Here is an 18,956-nt window from a genome sequence, read left to right as displayed (position 1 = left end):
TCAACTTCTGATTTGTGTTCTATGTTCTGTTGGAAATAAAATCTGGGCATAACAGATTCACAAATCATTGCATTCTTGTTTTCTTTTCATTTTACATTGCATCCCGACTTTTTGGGAATTGGAGTTGTTTATAATTTTCTCAGCTTATCCCCTTAATGACAAAGCTAATTTTGACCAAGCCCATTTTTTAACCCCTTAATGACTGGAGCTTTTTTTGGTTTTGCTTTTTCGTTTTTTGCTCCCCTCCTTCCCAGAGCCATAACTTTTTTATTTTTCTGTCAGTATGGCCATGTGAGGGCTTATTTTTTGAGGGACGAGTTGTACTTTTGAATGACACCATTGGTTTTACCATGTCATGTACTAGAAAACGAGAAAAAAATTCCAAGCGCGGTGAAATTGCAAAAAAAGTGAAATGCCAAACTTGTTTTTTGTTTGGCTTCTTTGCCACGTTCACTAAATGGTAAAACTGACCTGCCATTATGATTTTCCAGGTCATTACGAATTCATAGACACAAACATGTCTAGGTTGTTTTTTATCTAAGTGGCGAAAAAATTTCCAAACTTTGCAAAAAAAAAAAAAGTGTGCAATTTTCCGTTACTCGTAATGTCTCAATTTTTTGTGATCTGGGGTTGGGTGAGGACTTATTTTTTGTGCGCCGAGCTGACGTTTTTAATTATACTATTTTTGTGCACATACATTCTTTTGATCGCCCGTTATTGCATTTTAATGCAATGTCGTGGCGACCAAAAAAACTTAATTCTGGCATTTTGACTTTTTTTCTTGCTACACCGTTTAGCGATCAGGTTAATCCTTTTTTTATTGATAGATTGGGTGATTCTGAATGCAGCGATACCAAATTTGTGTATGTTTGACTTTGTTTATTGTTTTATTTTGAATGGGGCAAAAGGGGAGGTGATTTAAACTTTTATTTTTTTCATATTTGAAAAAAAAAAAAAATTAAATTTTTTTGGCATGCTTCAATAGCCTCCATGGGAGGCTAGAAGCTGCCACAACTCAATTGCCTCTGCTACATAGAGGCAATGCTCAGATCGCCCCTATGTAGTAGAATTGCAACATTGCTGAGCGACGACCACAGGGTGGCACTCATAGCAATCCGGCATCAACAATCATAGAGGTCTGCAGGAGACCTCTGGTTGTTATGCCAACGCACCGCTGACCCCCGATCACGTGACGGGGGGTCAGCGGTGCGCATATTTCTGGATGGTTGTGCTTGTTAAATGCTGCTGTCAAGAGTTTGACAGCAGCATTTAACTAGTTAATAGGCACGGGCGCCTATTGCGAGCACATGTCATCTGTTCAAAACAGCTGACGTGTCCCGACTTTGATGCGGGCTCACCGCCGGAGCCCACATCAAAGCGGGGGTTCTGCCATCGGATGTACTATTCCATCCAATGGCAGAAAAGGGTTAAAATTAGTGATGAGCGAATATACTCGTTACTCGAGATTTCTCGAGCACGCTCGGGTGTCCTCCAAGTATTTTTTAGTGCTCGGAGATTTAGTTTTCCTCGCTTCAGCTGAATGATTTACATCTCTTAGCCAGCTTGATTACATGTGGGGATTCCCTAGCAACCAGGCAACCCCCACATGTACTTATGCTGGCTAACAGATGTAAATCATTCAGCTGCGCCGATAAAAACTAAATCTCCGAGCACTAAAAAATACTCGGAGGACCCCCGAGTGTGCTCGAGAAATCTCGAGTAACGAGTATATTCGCTCATCACTAGTTAAAATCGTACGGGTGTCGCTTGCCACTAATGTGGTAATAATTCTGGAATGCTTCAACATGTTCCAGTGACTCTGAGGCAGTTTTTTCTTGACACATTGTGCTTTTTGTTACTGGTAAATTTAGATATGGTTTGTATTTCTACGTGAAAATATTGGAATTGTGGCAAAAAATGTCAAACTTTCAATTATTATATCCTTAAACCAGTTAGTCATTTTGTACAAAATAATAAACATTTGGTATTTGGAGCTTACATTTGGCTGGAACAGATTGCAGACACCATGTCTCATTTGTAGCCACCAAAACAGAAACCCCCACAAGTATGTTGAGCATTTTTAACCCACAGGTGCTTCACAGAACTTTTTGAAACGTGTACGTGAAAACGATATTTAAGTTTTTATTGTAAAATGTTTTCCCATAAAATTTGTAATTTTCACAATGGATAATAGGAAAAAATGGACCCCAGAATTTGTTATGCAAGTTCTCTGAACACGATCATACCCCACGTTGTCAAAAACTGCTGTTTGAGCACATGGCAGAGCTAAGAAAATGGTACTACCGGTATTTGATTTTTGGGGCATAAATTCGTCTGGAATAGATTGTGAATGCTATGCCACATTTGCAGAGCCCCTGACATGCCAAACCAGCAGAAACCCCCCCACAAGTAATTCCATTTTGGAAACTGGACCCTTCAAGGAATTCAGCTAGGTGTGTACTGAGCATTTTTAACATACAGTGATTCATACAATTTTATAACATTTAGATATGAAACCAAACAAACTACTTTTTTTCCACTAAAATACTGTTTTAACACAAAATTTCTCATTTCCACGTTTTCTCCTAACACAGTGATACCCCATATGTGGTCAAAAACTAATGTTTGGGTATACTACAACGCCCAGAAAGCCAAGAGCACTATTTAATTTTTGGAATGCAAATTTGGACGTGTTGTATTTGCATAGACCCTGAGGTGTCAAAAATGCAGAAACAGCAACAAATGACCCCATTTCACAAACTAAACCTCATAAGAAATTCACCTATTCATAGAATCATAGAAGGGTAGAGACCTGGGGACCTCCTGGGTCATCTGGTCCAACTCCCTGCTCAAAGCAGGATTCACTAAATCATTCCAGCCTGTTTGAAAACTTCCATGGAAGTGCTCGGAGATTTAGTTTTCATTGCCTCAGCTGCAGGATTTACAGCTGATAGCCATTATCACAGAATGGGGGCCAGGATTACTATATTGGTAAAACTATATTACTATATGGGGCCAATTGGGGGTAATAAAAGAAAACATTTAAAAAAAGAGAAAAAAAAGTAATGGAATAATATTTGGCCACTAAAAATACTGTTTTATGTAAAAATTGAAGCAAAAGAGAAGACCTGTACCCTAACCCATATGATAGACACCATTATATAGAATAAAAAACAAGCTAAAAAAAAGATGATCAAAAAGTCATATAGAAAAGTAATGGAATCACTGAAAACGTCATCTTCTCCCGCAAAGAACACAGCCCTTCATATTGAAATTTTTTCTATGTTCGGCCCATTTACCCAATTGAGTTTGAGACCTCTGATTTAGGCCACGTGAATACAAAGATATTAAATCGTGAATTCCTGCATCAATCCTATGCTCTTTTTAAACCTTACCATATTGTAGTCATTTTATGTTACTAGCATCCCAAAATCTACTAAAAATTGAGAATCAACTGGTCATTTCATCTGTGTGGAATGGATTATATGAAACAATGATTTTCAAAAAATTGTACTTTTATGTCACAAGGAAACATCCTGCTTCCAAATTTATTCTGCACCAGGGACCACACAGACACTCTTTAGCCAAAGATGGTGACATATTAAAATAATAAACAACATATACAATATATACCTTAATAGTAGCATTTATTCTGAGTACAAAACAAGTTTCAAAGTGTTAATTAGAACATAGAAAAATTTAACAAGCAGTCAATGTAGAAATATTAAGAATTACATATCTTTTTACCTTTGAATACAAAAGCTAAATATTAGCATAATTGAAAACATATATATGTTTATCACATCATCCAATCCTACAACATAATTATTTTTTAAAAATACAAAATTGTAAACACTTAGGCCCCAGATTCAGAAGACTGACATTTTACATGCTATTATCAATGAAGAGGTGTGGTGGAGTAAGGGGCGACTTATAAAAGTCACCTGATTCATTAAATGGTGTACACCTCACCAGAAATCTTGTGCCAGAATGTTACTCCAGTCCCTGACTGGAGTAAGTTACACTACAAATGATCAGGCTGGCAGTGCCATGACTCAGGACTGCCCAATTTTGTCAACACTGGCATAAAAATGCCAAAGTCACAACATTTTTTTTTTAACAACCCCATGTTGCGACTTTAATGTGCTTTATGGCAGAATTCTTAATGAATTGGGCCTTTAATATCTACTAAATGGAAAATTATACTGTACCAGACATTTACCAGAAATATTAAGGAATTGGGGTTGAAGGGACACTGTTATATATGATTTTTGCCTCTCAGACGTTTTACATTGAGGGACACCTCGGCTGTCCAGGAGTTCCATAGCGGCAGCTGTACCATCCAGTGACAAAGAGTCTCACCAAACTTGATGTTAGATTAGTTGGAAGAAAATAACTAGAGACACTTAAAAGAGGTTTGCACTTAAATTGATGACCAATCCAAGGGAAAGATCATTAATATAAAACAATGGTTGGGGGTTCAACACACAAAACCCAGATGTAAACAGTCTAAAGGCCCCGTCTCACATAGCGAGATCGCTAGCGAGATCGCTGCTGAGTCACAAGTTTTGTGACGCAACAGCGACCTCAGTAGCGATCTCGCTATGTGTGACACGTACCAGCGATCAGGCCCCTGCTGCGAGATCGCTGGTCGTGTCGGAATGGCCTGGGCCGTTTTTTGATCGTTGAGGTCCCGCTGACATCGCTGAATCGGTGTGTGTGACACCGATCCAGCGATGTCTTCACTGGTAACCAGGGTAAACATCGGGTTACTAAGCGCAGGGCCGCGCTTAGTAACACGATGTTTACCCTGGTTACCAAAAAAAACAAACAGTACATACTCACCATCTGATGTCCGTCAGGTCCCTTGCCGTCTGCTTCCTGCTCTGACTGAGTGCCGCCGTACAGTGAGAGCACAGCACAGCAGTGACGTCACCGCTGCGCTCTGCTCTCACTGTACGGCCGGATCTCAGTCAGAGCAGGAAGCAGACGGCAAGGGACCTGACGGACATCAGATGGTGAGTATGTACTGTTTGTTTTTTTTGGTAACCAGGGTAAACATCGGGTTACTAAGCGCGGCCCTGCGCTTAGTAACCCAATGTTTACCCTGGTTACCCGGGTGCTGCAGGGGGACTTCGGCATCGTTGAAGACAGTTTCAACGATGCCGAAGTCGTTCCCCTGATCGTTGGTCGCTGGAGAGAGCTGTCTGTGTGACAGCTCCCCAGCGACCACACAGCGACAAAACAGCGACGCTGCAGCGATCAGCATCGTTGTCTGTATCGCTGCAGCGTCGCTGTGTGTGACGGGGCCTTAATGGAACAGCACAGATCTGTACATGGTGCAGTGGCTGCTGCCAAAGAAGTGTGTATAAATCCAAGGTCATCAGAAGCCAACAAATCATAAAGAACCTTAAAATGTAGAATTTATTTTATATGCATTAAAAAGAAAAGTGGACAAAACAAACAACTATGTAATACTTAGACATTACTGTCAATACCCTAGATGAACCAATCCAGCGGTATCTGCCAGACAGTGGAGTTTGGCACCCTAGACAATGGCACCCTGCCCATGTCTTCTATGAAATCGTCTGCACATCATTGTTCGTAATACTAGGTTTTATTAAATGATATCCCTACTGATTAATATTTTTAATCTCTGCATTCTAACATTGTGTTTATGTACCTATGAAGAGACAATATCAAAATATGAGGTAGAAGAGTAATCCTCCCATGCCTCTCATTTTAGATGTTATTTCCTATACCCACCCATGACATTGACATCTGAATGGAAAATAAAACAATACAATTTTGAACAATGGTCTATGTGGGGTGTCTATAAGGGTGGGACACAAGAAGGTGAAAAGTCTGGGGGGGACTCATAAGGGGGATTCATACATTTCCAGTCACACAGAGTGACTGCAGACTTATCAATTTGGACAGGACAACCCCTTTAGAGAGAGAAGCTACTCAAAAGACTGAACATAAGCACAGCAGGTTGTTTTTACACTGTAGGGCAAATATTCACTCTTCCAGCTCTTATTCTCTTCAATAGAAGCTGACCATCAACACCTGACAGCAGCCACTACATAGGATGGGATAGGTCATCAATATATAAAGTAGCAGACGACCCCATTAAATACGTGCTGCGAGTCTATGCAAAGCTGTAACATAAGCAAACATTTTATGAACTCCATGATCTATCTCTGTAAATATTTATGTCCATAGGGACACTTAATATATACAAATACAGCATTTCCTATAGCTAAGGCTTTCTAACTAGATAAAACAGTAACTGCTGATTATTTTAGTTGAACATTTTATACAAATTAACATTGCAGCCGATGAACATGAACTTTTAATAAACCACATATCATATCCTCTAGAGTTGAGTAATAAGATTTGCAGAACTCTATTCCAGCGGCCACTTCTGTAGGTGGGCCACAAAAATGACGTCTCGCAGGGCCTATTAATCAGAAGAGGCACAGGGATGCTGGCAGACAGAAGGAGGGTCATGGAGCTCTGATGTGGAACAGGATTCTGCAAATCGTTTTGCCCACTTCTACTAGAGGTTCTCCTAAGGCCAACTTCACACATCTGACATCCATGGTCAAAGTATGAAGCAGCTGTGGAATTCCTGTCCCGAACTCAGATAACTGTTGAGTCAGCGACCCTTCCCCAGTGTACACAGAGCAAGCCGAGAAGTGATCTCTACAGAACAGGGCGTTTCGGCCTTTTCTGCAGAGTTTGTCAACACTGAAAACTGCACAATTTAAATCTTTTTTACATACATATTGATAGGGTAAACAGAATATATGCTATATAGACATCTTTGAGGGGTTTTTTTTTATATCAAATGCATGCATTTTCATCTAAAAATCATTTTTGCAATAGGATCTTCTTAAAATTCTTGGGTTACTTTCAATAACCTGCATGTATCACCTAGCAGGCTGAAGAATGAGTTAACAGTTACGTTTGTCAGTGAGCTTCTTCTCATTCTGATTAGTCTTTGTAATTCTTATCTTCCTTACTCTTCAATCCTTCTCAGCTGATGTATGTATGTACAGAGTTGAGAGAATTTGATCGGGTCCCTGCTTATTTGGCAAGCTATAGCGCTTGCCGAATAAGCTACAGAGGGAACCCGGATACATGGAGTGCGCCGGCTGATCAGCTGTCTGGCGCCGCAAGCTGCATGTGTCATGGCGGTCACAGCACATGTATGGAGAGCCTGAGTGTTGGGTTCCCATGCATATGCTGTGTCAGTGACTCAGCACATGCAAGAAGGTCAACAAACACTGCCATCAGAACAAGTTCAGGAATTATTGGGGTTGCCAGGGCTAATGATATTAAGGACTTATCCTTAGAATAGGTTTTCCATCAGATCTATGGATGTCCAACAATTGGCATTCCCAAACAAACGATCGGTTATTAGGTCCAGCAGAGGCTGGATGTAAACAGTGAATGGAGCCAGACAGCACAGCTCCGCTCACCATATAGTGGCCACTATGACCACGGAGATTGGTTTAAACTATAGGACCCAAAGCCCTCAGTGATTCATTCTTTGGAGAACTCTAACCATCATTGCCAGGGAAACTATACCTGGACTAAAAATCAACAGTTACATGATTGCTAACTGGTTTCCTCTAGTAAAGAGCAAAACATTGGTCACATTTCTGCATTCATCTTCTGTTAAGTCTAGCAACATGCAGCATTAGCAGTTTTGCTAATTAACATTGTCAGTACCATCATATATATTCAACATGACTTCTGAACGGGTCCCTAGAAAATATTTTAATGGATCCAATAAACAATATATAGAAATTCTGTATACTGTATTACATAAAGCTCTGATGGATATGAAGAACCCTTTAAAATCCATTTTGTAATAGCTCCTATAGGTCTGGTCCAAAAAGAGTGGTGCAAAGCTAAACAGGCATTTCAAATTAAATCAATGTTAATGTAATATCCCAGTCACTTTTCTAATATACTATTGTTACTAAGTCTCTACTGTTCCCCCTCTTAACTGCATTTTGTTTAACTTCCTTCTGGTTTGAAGGCATAAGGTTTGAGAATCCCCAGTGCTTGCTGGGATACTCAAAAAAAGACATCAGCAGGGGTCAATGAACTCTATTTCAGTGGTTGGGCTAGTCCCTGCTCCACTGAAAATGTGTCAGTTGTCAACAGGGTTGTGGAGTTGGTAAGCCAAAGCTCCCACTCCAACTCTTCAATTTTCCTGACTCCGACTCCCTCATGCACAACTCAAGATTAAATGGTAACATCAAAGTTTTCATCACCATTATGATACAATAATCAAGCTTAATCCTGTTTTCCTGTTCACATAGCAGTTCTGAGATGAGTGCAGGCATTCCTTCCCAGTTCCCTTTGTCTCTGGAAGAGCTATACTATTGAGCATGTACATAAAGTGCAGCACAGGTTCATCTCATCTAAAAGCCAAGATCATTTATAGGACATTTCATAACTTTCCCACATTCTTATGAAAACATTTACAGCACATCCTGCACTGAACTACTGAACCCAATTTATTATACATTAGGAGTCGGAGTTGCTCCATTTTATACCGGCCCCAACTCCACCAAAATAGACACCGACTCCAAGCCACAGTCTTGGTTGTTTCAACATATTCTCAGTATGAGCTCTTATCACTTTGCAATATTCTTTTCAATGTTTCAGAGTGGGGACAAAGGAAGCATCAATGACCACAACCTCTGCCTCCTGATGACGTCTCGTTTGAGTGCATGCTCGGATACCGAAACAAAATGTCATCAAGCAGATAGTTAAAAAAAAATAAAGCAGTTATAGAGAGAGGGAAAGATAGGGACTTTTTTATTAAAAGTATATTAGAAAAGTGAATCGATTAGTACACTAAGTAGACCGGCATTTAGGATTAAATCAGTGTTAGTTTCTGACTTTCCTTTAATCTTCTGCCACTTTTTTTTTTTACATAACTAGCTCAAATAGTGCGGAGCAACACTGCTCTACTATGGCAGACCGACAGAAAACATCCATGAAACAGTGTAATCTGATCCTGAAGTACAGTTTTATGAAGTTATAGCACATAAAAACATGGAAGTGTACTTAAACGATGACAGGATGACAAGTTTTCCTAAATATATTAAATATAGCAACCTATAAAATATACCGTATTTGACTAGTAATATACATATTGCTTGTTGTATGTTAACCTGTTAGGTTTCTCCAAAATAGAGACATTACTTTTTTCTATATTAGAACATCAGTAAACATTTTGGCACACGTTTATTTCAATGCATCAGTCTAATCAATCAATGATTTTAAGTCTGGGACATTTTTTATCTCGAGATCGAGTAACATCTGTCCAAATGCTTTTCCCTGCAAAAAAAGAAAGAAAAACGTGTTTAAGAAGCCAAACATTCATTCTGTGATACAAATACACAGTACATGTATACGGAACCTAAGATGATTAAGACATCCTTTCATAAATGGGAATATTGCTCACCTATGAGTATGCTGCCTGATGAGACCGAGATCTAATAAAAAGAGTAGTGTAGGGGCTAGTGATGAGCGAGTGTATTCGTTGCTTGGGTTTTCACGAGCACGCTCGGGTGACGGCTGTTGAATGATTAGGCTAGTAGCTGTAAATCATTCAGATGAGGCGATGAAAACAAAATCTCCGAGCAGTCATAAATACTCGGAGACCACCTGAGCGTGCTCAGGAAAACCCGAGCAATGAGTACACTCGCTCATCACTAGTAGGGACGCTTATTGGCCAAGCGGTTCCCATTAGGGGAGGTGTAAGTCAATGCTGGCCCATTAGTAGGCCTTGAAACATGAACTAAAAATCTGAACAAAATCAGAGTCTCCACCAAAAGAAAGCTACCCAACCTCAAGACAGTTGATTTTGAATACTTAACACTTTGGGTGGATGGGCAAGAGGCCTTTGGTGCGGGTTTAGATAGAGGGAGATAGCACTTGGACTAAAGCACCAGAAATGATCATTAGTGTACTTCATTGGCCATCACTGTCTTATATTGGTCATCCAACCAATGGACACAGGCTTCTCTACCTTGTAAAAGGTTTCCTAGCCCTGTATGCAATGTTAGCTACATACAGCACCGGATGGACCATAAACTCTACGCTCCTAGCATCCTTGGAGGCAAGTCTTATTTTATTCAGTACAGCAGTTGCAAAGGGAAAATAATTTAAGATTAATGCTGGGAAAATCAAATAAATCCATAACTGTGCTTTATTTTTCCTAAGTGCCCAGTTCATCAGCACCTTTTTAACGTGTAATTAAAGTCTGTGATAGTATAAGCAGAAGATCTATTTCATTTAAGAGTAAATGTAAAAGGAATCTGTCACCAGTTTTCTACCTCAATTGAGAGCAGAATAATGAAGGGGTAGAGATCTTGATTCCAGTCATATATCACTTACAGGGCTGCTCGCTGCAGTTTTGATAAAACCCCTGTTTTACCTGCTGCAGATGTACTAGTTGCCTAAATGCTGAGCTCTGTATAACCCCGCCGACACCACTGATTGGCACCTGTCAACCAGTGGTGGGGGAGGGGCTGGACTACCTGGCAACAGGTTTACAAGTGATAATCTCCTGCTGATAAAACCGTTATTTTACTAAATCACACTATGCAGCCCAGTATGTGATATCACTAGAATCAGGGTTTCAGGCTCCACATCAGCTCTCAGAATAAGAATCTGTCGCCAGGTTTTTGTTACCTAATCTACTTAAAAAGAAAAGAAAATAACTGAAGATGTGTGCTCAGAGCAGAAAATCACACAAGCAGATCAAAGCATCATCTCTTTTTAAGAAAACGATATGCACAGTGTGCTTGACAACACAACTCACACTGCAGTGAAAATTGATTTCTTAGTAAAAAAAGGGCATTTAGATGGCTCAGACATAGGACGGCCTCTCTCTGGTGTACTCAAGCTGCCTATTCATCTAACCTGTCATTGGTAGGACAGAGTGTGTCACCAATCTTAGTCTCTTTATAAAAGGAGTACAATTGCCTAAAATGGGTATTTTATTAGTGTGATGATCATGCTAAGTGGTCATTCTTTTCAACAAGAAATGATTAATATGCCGCTAATAAGAAAGAGGCTATAGAGGACACAGGTGCAGAATGAAGAAGAAAATCTTCTGTGCTTTATTCTTCAGGAGAGCTCTCAAGACAAGAGCTCTGTACATTTGTTCCTGTGTATGTTCTCATGTTCTCAGAGCAGCACAACAATTGCGTTTCTGAATTACTTCCCTAATTCTTCCGGTCCTAAGACCATTATTGCCCTCTTCAACAGCAACATTGTTTTAACAATATTCCTGAATACAAAACATGTAATATGTCATACCCTATGTATACAATTCTGTGCTGAGATTATGGAAATATTTAACTGATAATATTGTATCTTAGCTCAATACTTTTAAATTATAGAGGTAATATATCCTAAATCTCAGGTCTCTGTGGTACTACTATACAACAATGAATATGTGCAGCACATTTTGATATGAACTTCAGTACCTGTGGGTCACTCCTCAATGAAGCAATGCCACCACCGCCTAATGCGTTCTTCAAAACAAAATTTAATCCATAAATTCCTGGCAATTCATATCTGCAGAGAAAAAAAACATTGTCAAACGCTGGATAAACGCTAGCTACCCCTTTGATAATTAATGAAACACCATCAAGGATTCCAGACCAATAAAGTTCCAGAAGAAGCTCAGGGCGAAACGCTTGTTCAGGCTGATGCCTTCATTTGTATTATGTTTAGCATTTGAGACATGTGTCATATATAACTTTCCAAATCCAAGGTAATTTGTATATGGTGCAATATTTTATAGTGAACCCAGTAACAGTAAAGTGAATAAATCTGAGCCCAATGTATTGATTAATGTAGACGCCATGCACATCAACTGCTTAGAACTATTGCGCAAACAGCGTTTGTATTGGTGAATTAGCAATTGCATTCAGTTTTTCTATATCAAAAGTGCTGTCTTAACTATAGAATTAATACTAACAATGTATGGAATGTATGACATCAAATTATTTGTTGGTAGGCACCAGTCTCCCTCCACTGTCAATTGCTTTTAATAAATTCTCGTATGGTCTAATATTTTAGTAATTAAATATGTTTTTATACTTGTAAGTGTGCAATGTTGGGCTCAGGGTATGCTGTAGGTATTTTAATATGAAGTACGTAGTGATCAGAGATTGTGGTAATCTATGCTATGAGTAAAACTATTCAAAATAATCTGCTCTCACCAAAAAAAGGCATCAAAAAGAGTCTGGCACTCTCTTGGATTACCTCCTGTTCTTCAAGACATTTTGTGCCTTCCAGGATTTGTCAAGAGGTAGCCCGATTCAGCCATCCTCACACTAAGGCTATGTGCGCACGTTGCGGATTTTCTTGCGGAAGTTTCTGCATCTCTTGGCAGAAAACGCAGTGGAAATTCCGCGCGAATTTTATGCTTTTTATTTATGCGGATTTACATGCAGATTTGTTTGCGGATTTGCTAGCTAAATAAAGATATAGTATTTAAAAAAAAAAGTGATGTAATTTCCTTGTCCAACCTCAATTGCTGATGTGATTCAACCAAGATGGGCATACTGATTCTCCACCCACACACTCTTCCTCCTTCTGACATCATTTTCTGCTACGTTTTTGGCACCAAATCTGCACCAATCCGCAAACCTTTATACTCCTGCATTTTTGCTGCAGATTTATTTGACTGACTCAATGGAAGTCAATGGGTGGAAAACGCTGCAGATCCGCAAAAAGAATTGACATGCTGCAGAAAATAAAACGCTACGAATAAGGACGGAAGTTTCCGCATCAAGTGCACAACAATTCAGGATTGTCATTGATTAACCTTGCTTTAGTAATCCTTTGCGTTTTTGCTGCATTTCTGCGCAGAAAAAACCGCTGCAGAAACGCAACAAATCAGCATCGTCTGCACATAACCTAAGCCTCATATCCAAATTCACTCTCTTTTCTCGAATGCAAAACATATATCCAATATTGTCCCTTTCTCTCTTAGGTCTATGTGGCAACATTTCTCCTTGTGGCGAGTGACAAACCAGGCATTGCATGGTCAAAGTGAGGAGACTTATAAGTTATGTATGCTGCTCTGGTTTGGCTTATTTTAGTGCACCAGCAAAGTGGATGGGATTTATAGAACCCCCATGCCTACTGTGCCTTTTTTTATTCTGCTGCCTAAACAGACGTGCGCTGCGTGTTTCAAATCTGCAACATATCAGTTTCTTTTGCGAGTATGCTGAGTTTTGTGTGAAGATTTTCCCCATAGAATTACATTAGATGCAGGAAATACACGGCTAAAAAACATACGCATATGTATTCAGCACATAACCAATAAAGTTTTGTCAAATCAGGATGTATCAAAGACACGGATGCTTTACTTAAAACCTGTTATATCAAAAAGACAAAAACCGCATTATCACAAACCCAATAAAAATGTATTTAAAAAAAACCACAATGAAAAAAATGCAAGTAACCTACAGTTACAGAATTTCTGCACCTAATACTCATCCTGGGAATCTATTCTTAGTTATGAGGCAAGGCTCGTTAAAGGGTCAATATTGCCTTTTAGGATCGCTGCAGCTCATAGATGGCGCTAGGTTCTTTTTCGTCTCTGAAGAGGATGTTTGCAACTCTTTATAGGGAGAGGGTGACAGGTATATCTAGACCATCTAATGTATTTTATAAACAAGACTTCACTTGTCTGAAGTACACAAAATGAAAAATGTGTAGCTCTTGGAATGCAGAGGCTAAAAAATAAAATAGTCACTGACAAAGCTGTCTGATGCCAATGAGTTGAGCCTAGAAAAGAAAAATGGCCTAGTACGGAAGGGGTTAAAAAGGATTAATCTGTATATCCTTATACATGCCTAGTGCAGGAAACTACGTTTTTCTTTCCGTTTGCCTAGAAGAAGCTCTGAATGCTAATGAGCACAATCAGACTCACTCCTAGAGCTTCACGGACCGATTATTTGCTTATATTCGATGGATCATTTTTGTATGTAAACATTTAATACTTTTACATTGATGGCTTATTCTTAGGGTAGGGTCATCAATGTCTGATCAGCCGGGGTACGGCACCCACACCGATCAGCTGTCATCGGTGGCGTCGACCACCGGCCGGAAGTACTTACTTGTGGAGCTGGCTGTCTACTTGTAGTGGCCAGGGCTTGTTAATGCACATCCGCCTCCTATTGATTTGCATAGGAGGCAGATGGGCAGTACCCTGCAGCGGCCACTACAAGTAGACTGCTAGCTCCGCAAGTAAGAACTTCTGGCCGAAGCCATCGATAACAGCTGATTGGCGGGGTGCCGGGCCCCAGCCAATCAGACATTGATAACCTATCCTAAGAATATGCCATCAAGGTAAAAATAGTGGAAAAACTTTTTAACTCCTTAGTGACCGAGCTAATTTTGACCTTAATGACCAAGCCAAATATTAGAAAACTGACCAGTCTCCCTTCATGTGGCAACATGCGCACCCCCGCAGAAACCTTGCACACCTAGACACCCACACACTCTCTGACTCTATCATACCACTGGCATCCATATCCTCACTCCACGACACAGAAAATGCCACTGCTTTCTACAATGCCACTGTCGCATCAGCTATTGACACGGTTGCCCCTCTCATTCATAGCAGATCAATAGACAACCCTGGCACAATAACACCACTAAAAAGCTCCGGCAAGTGTCCAGGGTGCAGAGCGGCATTAGAAGAAAACACATTCGCAAGAAGACTTCCCTGCATTCAAACAGGCAACACTCGCTTTTAAATCCGCTCTCACCTCTGCTAAACAGGCCTACTTCACAACCCTCCTATCTTCCCTATCCTACAAGCCCAAACAGTTATTCAAAACCTTTAACTCCCTCCTCCACCCCCCACTGCCCCCTCCAACCTCCCTCATCTCTGCTCAGGACTTTGCCACACACTTTAAAAATAAGATCGACCAAACAAGGCAAGTCTTCATTGTTCAACCACCACAACCCCTTTCTATACCAGACCAATGCCCAAACCCCATAACCTCCCTATCCAACATCACTGAAGGGGGGCTTAACTGTCTCCTCTCCAAATCGCACCTCACCACCTGTGCGCTCGACCCCATCCCATCCCACCTCTTCCCCAACCTCACCACCACTCTTAACCCATCCCTAACCCACCTCTTCAACCTGTCACTAACTTCTGGCACCTTCCCATCTGCTTTCAAACATGCCACAATCACCCCTATCCTTAAAAAGCCAACCCTCGTTCCAACTGCTTTGTCCAGCTATCGCCCAATATCGCTGCTCCCATTCGCTTCCAAACTCCTGGAGCAGCACGTCCACGCTGAACTTTCCTCCCACCTCTCATCTAACTTGCTCTTTGACAATCTACAATCTGGTTTCCGCCCCATCACTCAACTGAGACATCCCTGACCGAAATTACTAACGACCTACTTACAGCCAAAGCTAACGGACAATACTCTGTACTCCTCCTTCTAGACCTGTCCTCTGCTTTCGACACAGTTGACCACTGCCTCCTACTACAGATCCTCTCCTCCTTTGGCATCAAAGACCTCACCCTATCCTGGATCTCCTCATAGCTTTCCAACTGCACATTCAACTTCTCTCACTCCCACACTACCTCCTCATCCCAACCTCTCTCTGTTGGAGTCCCCCAAGTCTCTGTTCTAGGACCCCTACTCTTCTCAATCTGTACACTTGGCCTGGGACAACTCATAAAGTCCCATGGATTCCAGTACCACCTTTATGCTGATGACACTCAGATCGACCTTTCTGGCCCAGACGTCACCTCTCTGCTGTCCAGAATACCGGAGTGTCTATTATCCATATCCTCCTTCTTCTCCTCTCGCTTCCTCAACTCGAAGTGGATAAATCTAAACTCATCATCTTTCCTCCATCTCATAGTTCTTCCCTACCTGACCTAACTATCACAATTAACGACATCATGCTTTCCCCCGTACCGGAAGTCCGCTGTCTCGGAGTAACCCTTGACTCTGCCCTGTCCTTCAAACCGCACATCCAAGCTCTTTCCACCTCCTGTCGCCTCCAGCTCAAAAATATCTCCAGAAACCGTCCTTTCCTCAACCCTCAATCTACTAAAATGCTTGTGCATGCCCTCATCATCTCCCGCCTTGACTACTGCAACATCCTTTTCTGTGGCCTCCCTGCTAACACCCTTGCACCTCTCCAGTCCATCCTTAACTCTACTGCCCGACTTATTCATCTCTCTCCTCGCTACACCTCCGCTTCCCCCCTCTGCAAATCTCTTCACTGGCTCCCATTCCCTCAGCGTATCCAGTTCAAATTACTAATACTAACCTACAAAGCCATCCATAGCCGTTCTCCTCCATATATCTCTAAACTAATCTCCCGATATCTTCCCTCACGTCATCTCCGGTCCTCCCAAGACCTCCTTCTCTCCTCCACACTTATTCGCTCCTCACCCAACCGCCTCCAAGACTTCTCCCAAATATTCCCCATCCTCTGGAATTCTTTGCCCCAACACGTCCGACTATCAACCACATTCGGATCCTTCAGACAGAACCTGAAAACCCACCTCTTCAGGAAAGCCTACAGCCTGCACTGACCCCGCTGCCTCCTCACCACTACCAAAGCTACCGCCTCCCCACACAGGAGCTCCTGCAACCCTCAATCTATTGTCTCTTTCCCCACCATCCTGTAGAATGTAAGCCTGCAAGGGCAAGGTCCTCGCCCCTCTGTATCAGTCTGTAATTGTTAGTTTGCTTACTGTAAGTGATATCTGTAATTTGTATGTAACCCCTTCTCATGTACAGCACCATGGAATCAATGGTGCTATATAAATAAACAATAATAACATATTTATATAATATCTGTTTTAACTGACACATTGTACTTTGTTAGTAGTAAATATAGGAAGGTTTTTTTTGCATTTATTTGTGAAAATATAACAATTTTCAAACTTTCAATTTTTATATCCTTAAACCAGTTGGTCATGCTGTACAAAATAATTAATAAATAACATTTACTACATGTTTACATCTGCATCATTTTTCAAACATTTTGTCAGGATGTTAGAGGGTTTAACCCCTTAAGGACCTAGCCACTTTGTAGGTTAATGACCGAACCTCATTTTTTAAATCTGACCAGTGTCACTTTAAGAGGTAATAACTCTGGAACACTCTAAAGTATTCCAGTGATTCTGACATTGTTTTTTCATGACATATTTTACTTTGTTAGTGGTACATTTTGTTCGATATTATTTGTGTTCATTTGTGAAAATATTTTAATTTTTATGCCCTTATACCCTATATTTTACAAGGGAAACAGGAGAAAATGGACCACACAATTTGTTGTGCAATTTTTCCTGAGTACGCTAATACCCCATATTTGGGAGAAAACTACTGTTTAGGAGAATGGCAGGGCTCGGAAGGGAAGGAGCACAGTTTGACTTTTTTAATGCAAAATTGTCTAGAATCGAGAGAAAAAGCCATGTCGCTTTTGGCGAGCCCCTGATGTGTCTAAACAGTGAAAATCCCCATGAATGACCCCATTTTGGAAAACATACCCCTTAAGGAATTTATCTAGAAGTGTGGTGAGCATCTTGAACCCACAGGTGTTTCACGGAATTTGAAAACATTGGACCGTGAAAATTAAAAATGACGTTTTTTTTCCCCAGAAATATTGTTTTGTCCCCAAATTTTTCATTTTCACAAGGGTAACAACAGAAATTGCACAACAAATTTTGTGGTCCAACTTCTCCTGAGTACGCAGGTACCCCATATGTAGCTGAAAACTACTGTTTGGGCACATGGCAGGGCTCTGAAGGAAAGGAGAGCCATTTGACTTTTGGAGTGCAAAATGGTCTGGAATAGATTGTTGACACAATGTTGCATGTGAAGAGCCGTGATGTGCCTAAACAATGGAAACCCCCACAAGTGACCCATTGGAAACTACACCTCTATAGTGGTGCAGTGATAATTTTAAACCAGCAGGTATTTTACCTAATTGTATAGTATTGGGCTGTGTAAATGAAAAGTTACCGTATATACTCGAGTATAAGCCGACCCAAGTATAAGCCGAGACCCCTAATTTTGCCACAAAAAACTGGGAAAACTTAATGACTCGAGTGGAAAATGCAGCAGCTACCGGTAAATATCAAAAATAAAAATAGATACCAATAAAAGTAAAATTAATTGAGACATCAGTAGGTTAAGTGTTTTTGAATATCCATATTGAATTAGGAGCCCCAGATAATGCTCCATACAGTTCATAATGGGCCCCATAAGATGCTCAATTCAAAATACGCCCCATATAATGCTCCATAAAGTTTATGATGGGCCCCATAAGATGCTCCATATTAAAATATGCCCCATATAATGCTGCACAAATGTTGATTATGACCCCATAAGATGCTCCATACAGACATTTGCCCCATATAATGCTGCACAAATGCTGATTATGGTCCCATAAGATGCTCCAGACACATTTGCCCCATATAATGCTGCACAAATGCTGATTATGGCCCCATAAGATGCTCCATACAGACATTTGCCCCATATAATGCTGCACAAATGCTGATTATGGCCCCATAGGATGCTCCATGCTGACATTTGCCCCATACAATGCTCCACAAATGCTGATTATGGCCCCATAAGATGCTCCATAAACTATTATGCCCCATATGCTGTTACTGCGATTAAAAACACCCAAAAATTACATACTCTCCTCTCATCGCTCAGGCCCCCGGCACTTCCTATAGTCACCTTTCCCTGTTACACTGCCGGGCGCCGCTGTGTCTTCCCCGTCCTCTGCACTGACGCTCAGGCAGAGGGCGCGCACTAACCACGTCATCGCGCCCTCTGACCTGAGCGTCCGCGGCAGATGACGCGGAAGATGGCGCCCGGCGGTGGAACGAGGACAGGTGAATATCT

The 18,956-nt window shown here is 40.9% G+C and overlaps 1 protein-coding gene across 2 annotated transcripts in view; it reads right to left on the bottom strand.

Annotated features, from left to right (window-relative positions):
• Positions 1–5,405: 5,405 nt before the first annotated feature.
• Positions 5,406–18,956, bottom strand: part of LOC143792914 (uncharacterized) — a 249,204-nt gene continuing 235,653 nt past the window's right edge. The window contains exons 20-21 of one of the 2 annotated variants that reach the window (XM_077279376.1): positions 11,526–11,616; positions 5,406–9,366 (exon numbers count right to left, since the gene is read on the bottom strand). In XM_077279376.1, coding sequence (XP_077135491.1) covers positions 9,292–9,366; positions 11,526–11,616 — 166 coding nt within the window. In that variant the 3' untranslated portion in view covers positions 5,406–9,291. The remainder of the gene's footprint in view (positions 9,367–11,525; positions 11,617–18,956) is intronic. The other variant, XM_077279377.1, reaches the window with a different exon arrangement.

The sequence above is a fragment of the Ranitomeya variabilis genome, chromosome 1, assembly GCF_051348905.1.
Source record: "Ranitomeya variabilis isolate aRanVar5 chromosome 1, aRanVar5.hap1, whole genome shotgun sequence".
Classification (NCBI taxonomy): Eukaryota; Metazoa; Chordata; class Amphibia; order Anura; family Dendrobatidae; genus Ranitomeya; species Ranitomeya variabilis.
The sequence above is the reverse complement of the archived record's forward strand: the minus strand, read 5'-3'. Positions and strand labels throughout refer to the sequence as shown.